We start from the raw sequence: 18,277 nt of genomic DNA on the forward strand, positions 1-18,277 counted from the left end.
AAATGTATCTTGATCAACTAACAATTTCCAAAAGAAATAACAAATAATAGTTGACTCTAATGTAGTAAAATAAGAAAAAGTCACTAGAATTAAAAAAAAAAGAAAAGTCTAAAATAAAAAAGTAATGTTTAATCTATATTTGGAATTACTTGAAGTAAAGGCCTAATCCGAAGCATTTTCCAAGACGGCACATCAAAGCAGTGGAAGAGAAAGTTCGTGATTTTTCCTAAATTATTTTGTTTTCATATTAATAAAATCGGATAAAAAAATGTTAGCGGCGAAAGAAATTCCTTCGGATCACAAAGACTTGATTCACGATGTTTCGTTTGATTTTCATGGTCGTAGAATGGCCACATGCTCAAGTGATCAGACAGTGAAGGTACATCTATATATACTCAGTATTATAATGCTAGATTAACATATTCGCCGTGGTTTATATGAGTTGCTCTCGATGCTTCTCAGCGCTCCTGAGCAGTGCTCACATTAACTCATTAACTGGCAGTATGCTTCAATTGAGGAGTAAACTCATTTGGCGTTAGAGTAAAATACTAAATTAGTGTACATCTGGGTGCACTGCAAGCTAATAGGTTAGTTTTGGTAACTTATTAACTGGCAGTACTCTTTAATGGTCAAGTGATGAGTAAAATCATATGACATTAGGCAGAGTAAAATATTAAAGTAGGTGCACCTGGGAGCATTAAAGCTAAGGGTTTTGGTAATTCAGTTAGATTTTATAATTATTAACTGACAGTAATCACAGTATGCTTCAACTGATGAGTAAAATCAGCTGGCGTTAGGGTAAAATACTAAATTAGGTAGGGGTCTTGGGGTAAATTATTTAGCTGAATGGCAGGGCTCTTACTGATGAATAAAATAATCTGGCATTTGACAGAGACACAAAGTACAATACTAAGTAGGGTACATTACGTACACCTGGTAGATTGAAAGCTAAATATTTATAAGAGCAGTACTCTAGCTTCTGATGAGTAAAATATATTATCTGGTATTAGACAGTAAAATAGTAACATTGTACAAAGTAAGGCACATCTAGTTTAGGTGCATTGCAAGTTAATGGGATAATTATAGATTGCTGATTCTGCACTTACTGTATCACCACTAAATGCAACTTAAATACACAGGGTGCATAATCCTGAAGTTAGCCTGACAATAATTCTGATTCAAAAGGTATGGGATCTGGGTGAGGATGGAGAATGGAAATGCACATCAAGTTGGAAGGTAAAAAAGGAAAATTTTTTATTTTTACATGTTTAATATCAAAACAATTGCACACAATGTACAATAAGAGTGCTCACAAGTTGCAAAAATTGCAGCAGTGTTGAAATGCATTCAGTTACAGTCTATCTGCCCCATGTACCTTTTTCAGACTCACTATGGCTCTGTGTGGCGGGTAACTTGGGCACATCCAGAGTTTGGTCAAGTGCTAGCAACATGTTCATTTGATAATACAGCTGCTGTATGGGAGGAACAGAGTATGTTCAGTTTCTTGAAAAGTTATATGAACTTGGTATTTACATGCATGCCAGGATCATGTTTGTTGAAGAATTTAAACTACTTCAAATCATTAAAACATAATTTACACACGAACACACCATATGTGCATGCCTTATAACTTACTCATCTAGCCTAACAATAAATGTTACTGTAATTTTTCATGACAAGCAACGTTATGTATTAGAAATTTTTGTTATCTTTGACATACAGTAAGATTCTGGACATTATTTTACATACCTGAGGCAATTGAAGTGTGACTTCATGTAATCTTACTGTTTTCTAAAAGAGTGCACAGTAAATATTTACTGAGGTTTAAAGTAAATATATACTGAGGTTTAAATTTCTGTAGTTGCAACAGAAACCCGACGTGGAACAGGGACACTGAGAGGTCAAAGCTTCTGGGTAATGTATAGACTGATATTTGTTGTCACTATCAATAATTCCATTGTAATTATCAGATATTAACTTGGTTTTAATTCAGGAAAGAAAAGCAGGGCTGGTGGACAGTAGAACATCTGTGACAGATGTAAAATTTGCCCCACGGCATCTCAATTTACAACTGGTAAATTATTCTCTTTGTTTCCAATATCTGTCTTCACAACAAACCCTAGCCTGCAACGCAGACTATATATTGGGGTATATATACCCCAATATATAGTCTGCGTTGCAGGCTAAACAAACCCAGGCAAATTTAAACTTTCAATAAAAATGTTAGAAGTGAAAACAAATATTATACATACATAATGATAATGATATGAGTCTCCATTTGTTCAATCTTAAATGATTTGTAACAGCAAATACATTAGAACTGATATCAACATAGCATGATCTATTTCATTATCTTCAGTTGTAACTTCACATCCTTGATATATTAACATACATAAAGGTCTTTCAGAACCATTACACAGAAAAAAAAAATATTAAAAAATTAACTCTGTATAATAAAGTAAAATGGTTTACAAATCAAATCTAAACAAGTTTTTAGAACCTTACAACCAGTTTTAGGTATTTGATTATAAATAGTCAATAAATGTTGGCAACAAAACAAAATGATTTTTGCATATGTCGATTGAAACATACATTTTTTAGGCTACTTGTTCTAAAGATGGAATTGTAAGAATTTATGAGGCTGCAAATATAGCTAATTTAAGTCACTGGACATTGATGGTAAGTTTTAAATCATAAGTTAGCAGATGCCTTATTTAGACAAAACATCTCTGGCTAATAGTGGTAGTATCAGGCCTAACAAGGAGAATTTCGTTCTAAACCAATCAGCAAGTTTGTTTACATATTCATTTTCAGTAAGCATACATTTTGACTGCTTCCGGTGAAAAGGTACATTATTTACAAATTTACACGAAGTATTTAAAATTTAGGCATTCTGATTGGCTTTGCCTGCAAAATGTAAACAAATATGCTGATTGGTTTAAAAAGAAATTCCCCGTTATCAGCCCTGAAAATATTATGGTTATACAAACACGTTTACCAACCTAATTTGGGGGTATTTTGAATGCGCTGTGCCTTGTGGCGTAAACAGAAGTTAAACAAAAGCACGAATATTTCACACACTGTAACATTACATCATCTGCATGCAGCATATAATATTTGCCTTCATTTCTATGGCCCAGTGTACGTCACCTTGTCTTTCAAAACTGTTTGATTCTGTGATATTCTGTAGCACGAGATCAAATGTAAATTAAGCTGCAGTTGCATATCCTGGAATCCATCAAGGTGAATTGCGATTTTCACTGAAAAAAGAAACGTTTTAATTATATAAACGTATAAAAAGAATACTTTGTCACCTGAATTATGGTTTGTCACAGAAACTACGCTCCGATGATCGCAGTTGGTAGTGACGACGCTAATCACTCGTCTGGAGGAAAAGTACAAATACAAGAATATAGTGAAATTTCTAGGTTGGTCAATTTTACTCACCGAAAATGACTATGCCCATGTACATGTACATTGCATTGAAGTATAAACGAAACTACCTACACTGTTCACCCACAGTTCAAGGGTACATTGTCGTTGCCTGCATACGTTCCACTTTATCAGGCGCGTAACTGGAACGATAACGGGTGTATGGGCGGAGGGGAGTGTTTATTCATATATACAGTTCTGCCTGACGGATTTCTTTTCATTGTAAGTGTAATAGCTTAAGAAATCTGCAATAGATGTCTTTCGGGATTAACTGAATCATTATATGAATAACATCCACCTCACCCCCCCCCCTAATTATCGTTCCAGTTACGTCCCTGCGTCTTACAGTTGATTTTGTCAAGTCAACGAGAAAATCAATTACTTTTCTTGTCTTTTATATACCACCTAGCGCAAATTCTTGAAACTCATAACTAGGTTTGATTGTTGGCCTTCAACCCTGGGCCCCTGACCCTGGTATTAAAAGCTTATATTTATACTAGTAAAGTTTGGGTTCTCGTGGAATGTCTGCTACAAATTTGTAGAGGAATTGTGAGAGATAACACATCATGCAGTAAGCGACATACATTTGTCTGGATGTAAAGTTTTCAACCAAAAAGTTCCTATTCAAGGCTATTAATTTTTTTAAGCCTGTAGAAGTAACTCAAATCAAGTGATCGGGATTTTTTATTTTTTCAGAAAGTGGCAAAAAGTTAAAACGTTAGATGGAATAACAGAACCAGTCCACGATGTGGAGTTTGCTCCAAATCTTGGCAGGTGAAAGCGATTCATGCACTCAGTGTATATTAATGTCCACAACGTTTTTTTTCCGAAAGTCTCAATGATTTTGCGAGACAATTTTAAAGTTTCAGTCCCATTTTGTTTTCAGAATTAGCAACATTTCTTCACTTGTTGTCACGTGACCCCGAAATAACCTATCACAACATATACATAACAGTGACCGGTTACTTTCTGTTTTTTAGATCCTATCACTTGTTAGGTATCGCTTGCAACGATGTCAAGATTGCAACACTTGAACCTAACACTAATAATCCGAATAGGTACGGTTATGAAGGCATAAATTTGTTTTTTTATTAAGCATGTTTGGGTTTGGCACTAAGTGTGGCCTACATGGGGACATAATTGATATTCCCAGATGCATATTACCTAGCACACCACTGTTTAGAGATCTGGGGCTCGAAGTATCAGTTGCCTTTTGGTTACATAAGGGCCTGATGAACATCGATGTGATGAACCAAATCAATTGTAAATTGGTAAACTGCAGGGTGTAGGTTTTTATTTACAGCAAAGAAACTCAATCGTCGTCAAAGTTTTCTGTCAATATGGTTGCTCAATTTAAAGAACACGGAAAGGTTTGAATTATAAACGCTGACATAATTGTCATAACTGAATACCTCAAATCAGAGCACATAGATTTAAAAGTCACGCGAATTATGAAACCTCGAGAAAAGTACAAACTAGATTTACTTGCTGCAAGTTTTCCAACAGTATTAATCACAATGTTTCGCTGGAAAATTGAATTTATACACTTTAGGTATGGAGGTTACAGTGGAATGTAACGGGGACCATATTAGCCTCTTCTGGTGATGATGGTAGTGTACGACTTTGGAAAGGTAATGCTCCACGCTACTAAGGTTCATGTACTATGAAAATAGCACCATCACATATAGACAAATACTACAAAATCTATCTCTAAATTTATGATTATGTTATGATTCTGATTATTCTATTTGTTCTAGCTAACTATCTTGATAACTGGAAGTGTATTGCTGTATTAAAAGGCGATGGCAATCCTGCAGAAATCCTGGGTTCTAGTGTACCTAGTGGCATGATGAGTACTTAATTGATTTAATTCTCAATGAAAAAATAGCTTGATAAAGGTTGGAATGTTCAACGAAGTTCATATTGCACACATAATGAAGAGAATCAGATCATGTTCTGTAGTCTGTACATAAAATTTTAGGTCATCTACATTCTTGTAATAAAACTCATTGCAATTACGTAAACTGGAACTTCTTTAGTGGTATATTTATGGGGCTGCCGTGTTTGTTATATAATGCAAAAACCTGTGGTATAAATATCACTGTACCGTCAGTAGTTGTAAGTGGTTCAACGCGGTTTTGATGTGAATGTCTCTCATAATCAACTTCGAGCACCGTCAGTTTGAAGACGCTTTGCTTCGATTTGCAAAAACAGCAGCTGCATTCACTTTCCAGTAAATAACATAGATGACATTTTTTTCGCTGTAAATATTTTTGCTAGCGCAAAAAATAAAATAGTAATAATAATAAAATCGTACAACTTTCATGGCGCTTTATCGCGAACTTTGCGAGCGTAATTTTCAACACAAACACGATAGTCCATAGATTCTTGTAAAAATACAGTCCTGCTAGACTTCTATCCATTGTTTTGTACTTTGGGCAGTATTTTCGTTTACTCACTTTTCTGACCTTTTTTAGTTCTTCCAGGGCTGTTTAGTTTGTATGCAAAAAACTTTCCGTCATTTTGATTATTTTGGCAAAATCATTAATTGTACTGCATAAAAGTAATGAAATAATTGTACTCCACTCAACCAATCAGCATCCAGTAATTTTAGCACGCTATTAACATGGATAATAAAACTATCCATGCTAATAATAAATAAAAAAATTGAAATGCAATGCCGTAACGCTGTGTTAATTTAAAATTATAAATTGCAGCTTGCGCACTATTATTATTTATTTGAAATAATTTACAGCCTCAACTGATTCGACTGGATTGGCTAACAGCTATGTGTAAATCGTCATGTCCGAGTCATGTCACAACATAAGAAACGAGTTTTATGTACGGGATTCTACGCAATACGTCATAACGTGATAAATAGACGTACTCCACATTATGACGTCACGCCAATAGCCAAAACACCGTCCTAAGGGATCGGAGACGTGGGAAAACGCAAAAGCAAGCGAATAAAATTGTAATTTTTAATATTTAAAAAATAACAAAACAGCCTCAGTTGGTCGTGATCGAAAACCGAATTTAATTATTATTAATTATAAGTTCCATCATAAGGCGTATCTCAAATGAGTGAATTACAGACTAAGCTCTGTAATTGCGTTCATATAGATTTAAACGCATAGATTTACCAATTTCGAAATCAGCAAATTCATTTGTAATTAGTAGAAACCGTCTTTTGTATCTGAACTGGTAATGCGAGTACTCCAACAAGCTCGGTAATAACGATAAAACTAAAAATAAAAGTCACTGCTAAAAGTTCAAGATTAGCTATATATTACCATGGTACAGCAGAAGGGTGCTTCCCGCTCTTTGCCCCTGTGTTTCCTACTTGTAAATATATTGATGACTTCAACAAACTTCGTTCCATCTCGTGGTGGATGAACATTAGAAGGCGATCATTATCATAACGTTTTTTCAGTTCAACGACCCATGGAACTCTTTTTTGGACCTCGACCTCCCGCACTAATCCCTCCATTCTTTTTTCGAAGAATGCTGTTCGTTGATACATGGCAACCTGAGCTATATCTCCTGAAAATTCCCCACGAATTGTTGTAGCATTCTCGTAAATCAACGGTGGGCATTGAAATAAAGGTTATCATGCATCTGCGTGATATATTGCAGCAAAGATCAAGATCATGGTAAGCCCATTATTGTGAATATCACAATTAATCGCTATAAACAATTAATCATTATCAGGTGATGATTCACTTCATATACACAGAGTGAAACATATGGATTTACCAATCTTGAAATTCAGCAAATTCATTTGTGATAAGTCGAAGATGTCTCTGGCCTTCGAACTGGCAATGAAAAAAAAGTTTTTTCTCTGAAACTTTTCGCTCGCACAAGACTCCGAATTCTCTAACAAGCTCAGTGATGACGATGGAATTGAATCTCACCAGAAGCTGAAGGGAACGATCAAACAGAACGAGGGTGCTTTCCCCTTCTTCACCAACGTGTTCTGGACTTCTATATATATTAAAGACTTTAACAATAAACCTCGACCCATCTCGTGGCGGGGGTTGACTGAAGCTTCGAAAATACATTGTTCGATAATCAATACCTTGAATATAATTGGAACTAGTCTCTTGCATGGAGGTGATCAAATAACTTGACCTTTCGCGTAAGATTTTGCAAATCTTCTTATGCTTTGACAAATGTTTTTTTTTACAAGTTCGGCTGCAATATGTGGCAGTAAAACACTTGTTACAGGCGCAAATTTGGCTTTTCTTATGACAATGTGAACAATACGGGACGGAAAAGTGCAACTCATCAACATTTTCAGTGTCCGCGTTTTTCCAGACTTCGTTATCTTTGTATATTGTAAAGAGCGAAGAATCAGAAGACGTTAAATTCGCATCCCTGAAATCTGGTTTACCATTTACATTTTGCATAAATCCAGGGCCACCATTATCGTAAATTGTATTCCGTTCGACGACAAATGGAGCAAATTCTTCATCTACTATACGAATTCCTCCATTTCTATTGCGAAATATCTTGTTGTTTGATATATTGCAACTTGAACAACATCTAGAGTAAATGCCCCACGAATCGTTATCAAAAACGTTATTTTCTCTTATTTTCGCCGCACAGCGTTGACAAATATTCCACTATGACCATTGGAATAGACGTTATTACGTGAAAGTGTGACATTCGCAGTTTGGAATATCAAAATCCCGTCCAGCCCATTATGGTGAACATCGCAATCAATCGCACTAAATGTTAATGCATCGCTTTGTAATGCCAACGTGCTTTCTATTACTAGCCCTTCCTTTCTATTGAAACGAAAGGAACAGTCAGCAACAACAACGTTCCCCGGTTTACAACAAAAGAGACCAACACCTTTACTGTATTCGAATTTGCATTGTTCTGCATTAAAATACCACGAGTTGTTACGCGCCGTTTCTTCATCGCCAGAAGTGAAGTTACAGCCTAACAATTTGACGAACGACTCAGACAAACAATTCAATTGACCTTTATCAAAATAAAATGACAGATTTACTAGCATGCATTTTAACAAGACAATGCTGCCATCTAACTTCATTGAAACGGGACAAATTTTTCTTGCTCCAACAAGGACGCAGTTGTTCCAGGGTCGGGCGAATGTTGCAACATTTAGGATGTACTCTGGTGATCCCAAAAGCAGAAATTTCAACTCATCGTCTTGTTCATGCGAATAAATGGCTTCTCGCAGTTCATCCACAGAATCGCATATTAGAATACGATGCTGAAGGTCCAAGAGAGAGTCGTTGACAGCAAAATAATTAGAAAAAATATTCCTATTGTGATAAAAAGCTAAAGCAGCAGCTATTTCAGCACAGAATTTCTCATCCGAGCGTTTAAATGCCAGAGCCCTCTCAGCATAACCTTTCCAACAATCTGGACGAAGTGTTATGTCATTTGAATCTTCTAACGAAAACTTTTCATCATCCTCTTTGTTATTTACGCCATTCTTTGATCTCGGAATTCTCACTTGGTCAAGATCACGATCTCTTGGAGCAGGTTGCTTAGTCAGAGCTTGATGATAAACAGAAGGTGGCGCGCAAAATCGTCGGATCTCGACCCGCAATTGCTTTGGTAAAGGAATATGAAGAGGAAACAACTTTGAAAGATCACGGTTTATTGTTTCACACTCCTTCGACGGCAGCCAGTCTAATATACGGTAGCTAAAGTTCAAAGTGCGTTTTGCTTCATTCTGTTTACGATTTGCACTCAAATGAACGGCACATTCGTAAAACATCTTGGCTGTTTCAGGAAACCACAATGCCTCCAGGCAAACGGGAATTTGCAAGAAATTCTCCAAACTTTGGCAAAGTTTATGGCCATGCATACAAAATTTAGACCACATGTAGAATTGGGATGAATTCTGCTGGAAATCTGAAATAGCCATGTATTGCTCATCGTCATTATCCTCATTCACCTTCACAAAATCGTTTGGTGAAGAACATTTGGTGAATGCATACGAAAGCATCCGCATAGCATCAGTGAAACTCTTTGCTTTCGATTCAGTATCAAGACTTTCTTTTACCAATTCCTGGACCAAACGATGGGTTGTGACGGATCTAGTGTGTAAATCGACATAATTGAAAAGGGAAAAGTCGGTCAATAATTTTAGAGTCTGACGGCTACCCAAAGGCGATGACACACATTTACGATACGAGACGCCTTCTACTTCGGGTTTTCCAACGTTGATCAATTCTTCTTCAATCTCGTTTCGATTGAAAAACGCACAAGCATTCAAAAACCGTACAGCTTCCTCGCCGTTCGAACTTTTCTTTATATGCTCCATGTTGATACGCCATGTTGTGTGGACAGCGATACGTTCCAGTGACTCTTTACCTGGTGCTACCGGGCTCCCTTTTTGCTGTTCAAGCAGTCGCAAGCTTTCGTCTTTATATTGCTCCAGATATGAAGAAAAACTACATTTAAGCATTTTAATATAAGATCCGACTTGCTCCAAAGCAAGTGGCAATCTTCCCAGCTCTTCACAAAGACATTCAGCGTCACTGTCAACGTTTTCATCATGCGTTATGCCAGATCTAGAAAAAAGAAATTGCTTCGCTTCTTCAAGCTGAAAGCACTTCAATTGAAGATATGACTGATCGTCCAAAACCGACATTTCATTGATAAGTCGCTCTGGATTTCGCCTGGTAATCACGACAAAGTGTCCACAGATACTTGTGTGCGAAGGGAAGGAAAGAAATTCCATCATGTTGGATGAAAGTTCCAGTTGATCCAAGCAGTCGAGCACAATAAGACATGGGTCATTGGTTGTGCTAATCCTTCTTAGGATAAATCCTAAATCCGAATTGAATGAATTATCGGAGACAGCAACAATTTTTGACGCAATATCATTCACCGACTTGTCAAGAAACTTATCATCTTCAGCAGAGAACCAATAAACCCCTCCTTGGTAGAAATCCTTCATCTGATGAGCATACTCGGTGACAAGGCTTGTTTTACCAATTCCACCCAATCCACATACTGCTGCGACACGTACTTTCTTTTCGTTCGACGTTTCTTCGACTTTCAAAATATGTTTAAGCTTTTTCATTTCTTCAATCCGACCAGCAAAATAACGATTTCGTGCCGGTGCACTGAAGACATAGGGCAGCTTCTCCTTTTCGGCAATATATCTTGCAAGTTGACCAAAAAATCGTTCCTCCTTGAGAAGCTCTATCTCTTTATAATTATCATTTGCCTGTATTTCAATTTTTTCGACTTTCTCACGCAGGTCGTCAATTTCTTTTTTCAATTTTGACTGTATCTCATCGATATTCAAAAGTACTGTAGACACCTGTAATACGGCAAAGTTTATGTTAACTAAATTCTGCTATAAATTAGGATGAATTATAAGACAATCAGAACAACTAACTGCATCTTAGTGAGTCTCGTGATTTATGGCGAAACGGTCTAAATTGTATATGGGATGACAAAAACGTTCAATTACTCAAGTCAGCGAATAAAATAATCGACAAACCTGTTCCTTCTCTAAATTCAATGTCTGCAGAGATAAACGAAGTTCATCGACACTCTCTTTGAGTAAACTCGGTACGTGGATGTCAACAAGTTGACTATTGAAACACAACTGCAAACCTGAAAAATGTTAAACATAATTTATATATAAATCTTGTGCAGCAGCGAAAACGCCTGATCCAATTGGCCACCGCAAAAAAAACTTATATCCCTGCATGTTTGATTTTGCATACTATATGAAACGCCCTGAGTGATAATCATGAATTATACCAAAGATATAAAAAATATTTTACCTTTATCTTTCCAGCTATTCAGATCATCACACATTTGTTGTTCCTCTTCAGGTGGAAGATTCACATTCTTCAGCAAAGTTTCCATGCAAAGAAAAGCAGCATTAAACTTTGCCTCAGTCCAGTTTGCAAAGTTGCAATGTGCCCACTCGTTTCTGATGTCAGACCGGACTGTCTTTGCATCAGCAGCAGCTGCTGTAAATGGAGCAGCTTCGCAAATCACTGATAATATTGCAGAAGTATCCATTGTTTCGTCAAAGCCAGTGAACTTGGACATAAATGGCTGAACAAACAACTTTGCCAAAGACAATGGGTCTTTAACTGCATAATCATATAACCGTGGTGATTTATGAACATTATTGTTGTTAATATTTTTATAGTTGAGGTTTATAGTTGATGGACTCAACTGTTTTTTATATCGGCCATACACTTGTTTGTCAATGTCAGTCGGTGGTTGACATAGAACCTGATGCCATTTTGGTATTTCCGTTGCCAGGACATTTCTTAACGCAGGTGTGAAAACTTTGGTCAAGCACACTCCAATAACAACCCATCTTCTTTCTTCATCCGTTATTGTGGTTGTTGGGTTGGCACTAGCCATCATTAATCTAAAATCAAATGCATCATAATTGACTGAATGAATCGGCTGATCGTGAGCTCATCTGTATCGATATGCAGATATGATTCTAAAGACAACGTCAGAAAGGAGACTTATCCGAACAGCCTGTTTCACTTTTAAAACATTCCCAAACTTGAGGGATGGCAACACAAAAATTTACACGAATTGCATAGTGGGACAGAAGTAGGTAACACCCCCCCCCCCATATTGCGAGGAAATTACGCAATGTCTGTATCCCACGCGGGACGTCTGAACTATCGATTTCTACCGAAGGTAAACATTAGTTTTTATTTTATCGTTATTCATACTTTAAATTTTATTTAGAACAGATCACTGAGTATTTCGAGAAATTTCGTGCCGACATGGATCATTGTTAACTCAACATAGTATACACAGTCAGAAAAATTCTACTGCATCAGCTTTTTGACATGTTCACGAAATTGATGAGAAACTATCCAGGAATAAACATATTGATAAAGTCGCTAAAAAAGTTACCTCATGAATAGGGGGTATTAGGAAAATTCGTGATTTCGTTGATCGAGACACCTTGATTTCTATCTACAATGCCTTAATTAATCCTCATTTTGATTATTGCAGTGAGGTATGGGATACCTTAGGTGTCGGACTTTCAAATAGGCTTCTATATTGAGACTCGACGAGCCAAGTCCAAAGCAAAAACAATGTACAAGGTTCTAAATAATATGGCTCCGAGTTCACTTACGGAATTGTTTGAATGTAAACGAAATATCACTCATCGTAACCTCAGGGGTTCTTCTACTTCGCTGCAGTTGCCTCAGCCGAAAACAGAAAACCTAAAGAAAAGTTTTTCCTATGACGGGGCTAAAGTCTGGAATTCTTTACCTGCAGATGTGCGTAATTCGGATACATTGTCAAATTTTAAAAATGGAATTCGTGCTCACGCTTTCTAAATATCTGATTTCTAAGTTTCTACTTCTAGTTGTTCTGTAATTTTAAACTTAACTACTTGTGCATGTCCTGTAGTTATATCTGTCGTTGTATGTAGTGTATTGAAGATATCTTGTATTTAATGTAAATGTATATAATTGTATATTAAATTATGTTGCTCACATGCCCCTCGTGGAAACCAGCTTACAGTTGACGAGGCTAGCGTGTGATTTTTAAATAAAGTTTTACCACTACTACTACTACAATCACGATTAAATGGAAAGCAGGCTAAAAGGGGCCCTGGTCATATACATCAGAGAGTCCTCCCGTTTTTAAGGTTTGGCAACACGCCCCTGAACTGAATGCATCATGGGTTCTGTGCTTTACATGTTTTTACTGTGTATACGAGGGACACTCGTATCACATTGCATTAAATATGCTGGTCTTAATAAATATGCAGAACTCATACGCCACTCCATTCGGGATACAGTGCGCGTATTTTCCGTATATGTCACGTTTAGGAGTGACATAACAAGTTTCGAAATTTTTCCGCAATTAACGTTGGAAATGCAAATTAAAACACTTAAAAGACATCTTCAGAAAAGTAAATTTATTCTACTTTCAGAAAAGTTTAGGTTACAACTTAAAAAATAGGTACGCAATGCGTACATGTGGGTAGCCTGTAAAACATTATTAACTGCGATAAAGCTGCTATAGTGGCAAGTAAATATCAACTGATGCAATAAAATATTATTTTCTAGTCTTATGTTCTAATGCCATAGACAAGGGAATAAACGCCCTATAGTTAGCTGGTTGAATACAGTTATAACGAAGTCAATTTATTACACAATCTATATATTATAATATTTTATTGTATTGAATACATTTTAGACAGATCAAAACATATATAAAAGTATTTTTACAAGAGATAGGAAATAAACTTTTTTAAGCAGAATAGCTAGGTGAAGAGAACAAAAAAGAGAGTAAGGTTCTGGGATGGCGGCACATATTGTCTGATAACGTAAAGCTTAGTTTAGAAGGAGAAAAAGAAGGTTTCAGACTTTTTCGAATTATTTCGTTTTGACGTCTTTTGATTATCAGCATGTCTTTGTTACATACAAGGTTGGCTATTTTGTTGATAAATCAATGTTATAGTTATGTCAATAAAGGTTAAACATTATTGTTCCAGTAAGATTATACCACTTGTTTTCCAAAGTTTATTGGCAATACGTTTCACCATTATAACTGAAGATGATTTCATTGATCCATTAGAAGCTACAGGTGGTTTGCAATGTTTATTACAGATAACTTATCAGCATCAATTAGCTGAACATAATAGCACCAGTTCGTAGGTCCAAAAAGCTTAAATTTATCAGTTGACAGTATCTTATCACTGTGGTAATCAGCCTGACAATCAGTCAACATTGAATGCCATCATATATTCATCATTGATATAAATGTGTATTGCTCAGTAGTAGTTACCAGGAAGGTATGAGTAGCATTTACCAGTAAGGTTACCAGAGAACTTTGTTCTTGTTTACAGTCACATATATATAACAAAGAGTCCAAAATTGTTTCAAACATTTCAGCATAACAATTTCAAAGGACTCATCTATGTAACTGAACAATATTTTAAAGATATGTTTTGTTAGTTATGTTCAAATAAAAGCTTCTTTTTAAACTCCAAAGCATTTGGTTTAATAGCTGCATGTCCACAACCAAGAAATTGATATAATTCATAAAACAGGACAGGTATTAATGTATTTGGTTTATTAAATAGCTGCATGTCCCCAAGCAAGAAATTGACCGGTGAAATATTGCATTATAATTTATAAAACAGGGCAACTTGTTACTACCATTTGCCGAGTAAGGTAATGTTTTATTTATTTTCTATTAGTGTAACTTTGTAGTTGTAGATTCAACGCTCACCGATCACCGCTTTTTCGTCTTTAATGTACTCGCCTTCGCTTGTTTAACGTGACTTCGGTTGCTTCCGTCCTTTGAAAACAACGAAATTTTCCGGATGTAGAAGAACCACCGTTCGTCATCTTTCGTATATCCGACGATTACCGAAGATGTGGCACCCACACACACACACACAAACATCCGGACACTTTTTCGACTACATAGTGGTTAGCCGCGCATGCGCAGGCTACCCACAAAAATATTCGCTTTTATAATGGTCTTTCGCGGCGTCTTACTTGTCGTCTTTGTGTGTATTTTTGTCACTTTCATTTTAGTTCATATTGGTATATAATAAACAGAACATTACACGGTTCGCTCGAAGATATGAATTGTGTTCGCCATATAAAATCCATATTTACTCCAACCGTGAAATATCGATTATAATAACAATAACGCTGTATATATAAATATATATATATATATATATATATATATATATATATATATATATATATATATATATATATATATATACAGTGGCAATAATGGTAGTTATTAATAAGGACGACCTAGAGGTATATAGGACGACCTAGAAAATTATTCCCTTGGCTTTGTAGGAATACAACTGATAATAGGAACAGTTATGAAAGACTAACAAGGAAGTTAATTAAATACAAATAAAACTAGCTGCGTGTAACCAGAGCCTGATTTGTAACAAAAGACTGAAGAAAATCAACGTTTTGAAGAGTCTCAGAAGAGATACAACGTTTTGTTTCACAATGTTTATTTCCTAATTTGCCCAATATTATGGGACTGTTCGTCATAAAATCCACCCTGTATGTCTGAATACTTAATTCCAGACAAGTAAATAAAGTGTCAGTGCATATAATTTTCAAATATGATACTCAACCTCAAGTCTTCGTCAAAACACCGAATGGATCATCATTAGCGGCCAAAGGCAAAGGTAGCTCTTTTTGAACGCCTTCTCAGTTGTGTTTTATTTCCCTTCGCCTCAGACTAACAATTCCCTCAAACAGTACGTTAATATATCGACATCATGGTCGACAGACGACAATACGACCGAACAGTACGACATCATGGTCGCCTAAATTTTCACTATTTCACATACTCCAGAAATTAGAAATTTCTAGGAGTTACTATCGCAAGGAAATTGCTGCCTTAACATCCCCGGTAAGGCCAAGGATTAAAGGCAGAATGCGGAATTTTCTGAATTGGTTGTTTATATGTTTATACGAGCACAACAATCGACTAGCGAGATCGACATTTTGAAATTTGTTTCGACTAAACTATTATGGTTCATTTTCCTTTCATAATGATTTTAGTTTAAGCTTGTCTTGTATTTTCTTACAGTATTCATTTTTAAAAGATCGTTATTCAATTTGTGGAACTGGGGCCGGTTGTTCGAAAGGTGGATAAGTCGCTATCCAACGGATAACTCGCTATCCAACGGATAAGTTTTATCCAGCGTGTGATTTGTGTTGCACGAAGCTTGGATAACGTTATCCAGCGGATAAAAATCGCTATCTACCGGATAAATTTATCTAAGGTCCGGAGGTGGTTTAAATCCACTATCCAGTGGATAAATTCAAAGATACAAGGTAACACTGTAAACATTTATATAAAATAGGACAAAAATGCAATATTCCTGTTACTGTGTTTCAACAAACTAATACACATCATGATTGTATTCACTATTAAAAATGTTTTCGAAGTGCAATTTGTCGCAGCAGCGTTTCACGTTGCCTACACATTCCGTTCCGAGCGGCGATTTTTTACGCTTCTAATCAGTTTATAAACGCGAATATGCAAAGAAAGATTCAACCTATTCCAAGGAAACTTGCTAATATCTAAGTAATTTCATTCACGAACATTAAAATAGTGTTCCTAAATTTGCTCAGTATGGAACCGAAAGGCAAAGCGTTGCAAGGTCAAGGAATAAAATTGCAATGTGTTTAATTAATAAAATCACTATGATGTGAAGTGCAAAGTTCGAGCAAATCACTTGTTCAAGTCTTTTCCATTCAGTAACTATACTCGAGAATTCGTAATGATTATGAATTCAATGACAATGTTGTAAATGCTTAGCAACAGCTGACGTTGTGGTACGAAATTTCATAAAAGTACGATAAATTCATAAAAGCACCGCGCTAGATTGACAATAAAAATTCATCGCCTTGATGTATATGTATCTGTCTAAGTGCGGGAAGAAATATATCCTTGTTCTGAAAATGTCTATCTTCTGTTCCGATCCTGTGTTACAGCGTATACAATTACGTGATTAACAATATCCATTCGCTTGGGTATATGAGCTATAATATATTCAATATTTGACATATAAGAACCATATAAGCTATAGCCGATAAACTAATGAAAGCACCGCTCTAGATTGAGATAAGAACATCGCTTGATGTATACGTATCTATATAAGAGCGGCAAAAATATATCCTTGTTCTGAGAATGTCTATCTTCTGTTAAAATGTTATAGCGCGTCTAAATATATGCAGGATTTGAACCAGGATCAAAGTTATCGGTCAGTGAAAATCGTAAAATCGCGTCGCGTTGTCAAATCGCGTCCGGTCTGGACATTACAATATCCATTCGCTTAGGTATATAAGCTATAATATATTCAATATTTGTCATATATGAACCATATAGGCTATATCCGATCAACTAATGAAGGCACCGCTCTGTCTAAGTGCGGGAAGAAATATATCCTTGTTCTAAAAATGTCTATCTTCTGTTCCAATTCTGCGTATACAATTACGTGATTAACAATATCCATTCGCTAGGGTATATGAGCTATAGCCGATAAACTAATGAAAGCACCGCTCTAGATTCAGATGAGAACATTGCTTTGAGAATCATGTAGCCGATTAACACATGAAAGGACTCCTCTAAGATTGAACAATGAACGTTCATGCATCGCCTTCATGTATATGTATCTGTATGAAAGCAGAAAAAAAACATATCTCTGCATATCCCATTTGTCCAGTACCGACGGCTCTAATATTTTGTCCACTCCCCCCAATTTTAAAAGTGACTTGATGATCGAACTTTGGCCCGGAAAATGCAGACATCCGGACAAACGGACACGAATCGAGATTTCGACTATACATAGTTCGGCGCGGAAGAATGGGTCGAATGAACTCTGGAGAAATCTCTGCCGTGTCAAGAATAGTGTGCTGCCTCGCTACGCTCGGCAGCAAATATCAAAGCGGAACTAAAACGTCACGAGGTTGCTTTTATCAAGGATTTTTCCAATAAATTATAGAAATTATAGAATACAGTCTAATCTGTGTATACCCTTCGCACTAGTCGCATTCATGGGCTGTTTACATGAGCCCGGTTACCCGAGATTCAACGAAGCGTGAGAGGACTTTGGGGTATTGAAATAAGTCTTTATATATGACACCAAACAAACACATGCTATTGTTGTGGTGATTAATTATACGACTGCCAGGATCATGTTATCTGCTCATTTCAATACCTCAAAATCATCTCACGCTTCGTTGAATCTCGGGTAACCGGGCTAATGTAAACAAGCCCCTCAGAACAGCTGGGCATTTTGTGTTGTCGCTGTCTAAAAATTGCGGGCGCATTTCTTCAAAAAGAA

The 18,277-nt window shown here is 36.3% G+C and overlaps 2 protein-coding genes across 2 annotated transcripts; one reads left to right on the forward strand and one right to left on the reverse strand.

Moving 5' to 3' along the window:
• The first annotated feature begins 102 nt into the window (after positions 1 to 102).
• On the forward strand, positions 103 to 5,683 carry LOC114517025 (nucleoporin SEH1-like). The gene is made up of 13 exons (XM_028536666.1): positions 103 to 379; positions 1,186 to 1,236; positions 1,385 to 1,490; positions 1,862 to 1,914; positions 1,994 to 2,074; positions 2,602 to 2,679; positions 3,191 to 3,243; positions 3,336 to 3,428; positions 4,129 to 4,206; positions 4,413 to 4,490; positions 4,736 to 4,802; positions 4,985 to 5,063; positions 5,190 to 5,683. The coding sequence occupies exons 1-13, from the start codon at positions 269 to 271 to the stop codon at positions 5,291 to 5,293; spliced, it is 1,032 nt and encodes a 343-aa protein (XP_028392467.1). The 5' UTR covers positions 103 to 268; the 3' UTR covers positions 5,294 to 5,683.
• A 2,196-nt stretch (positions 5,684 to 7,879) lies between these two features.
• On the reverse strand, positions 7,880 to 15,735 carry LOC114517183. The gene is made up of 4 exons (XM_028536842.1): positions 15,554 to 15,735; positions 11,217 to 11,821; positions 10,928 to 11,043; positions 7,880 to 10,744 (listed from the first exon to the last, which is right to left on the reverse strand). The coding sequence occupies exons 2-4, from the start codon at positions 11,815 to 11,817 to the stop codon at positions 8,024 to 8,026; spliced, it is 3,438 nt and encodes a 1,145-aa protein (XP_028392643.1). The 5' UTR covers positions 11,818 to 11,821; positions 15,554 to 15,735; the 3' UTR covers positions 7,880 to 8,023.
• Between the last annotated feature and the right edge of the window lie 2,542 nt (positions 15,736 to 18,277).

Source organism: Dendronephthya gigantea, unplaced genomic scaffold, assembly GCF_004324835.1.
Source record: "Dendronephthya gigantea isolate DGI-Jeju-01 unplaced genomic scaffold, DenGig_1.0 000007F, whole genome shotgun sequence".
Lineage (NCBI taxonomy): Eukaryota > Metazoa > Cnidaria > Anthozoa > Malacalcyonacea > Nephtheidae > Dendronephthya > Dendronephthya gigantea.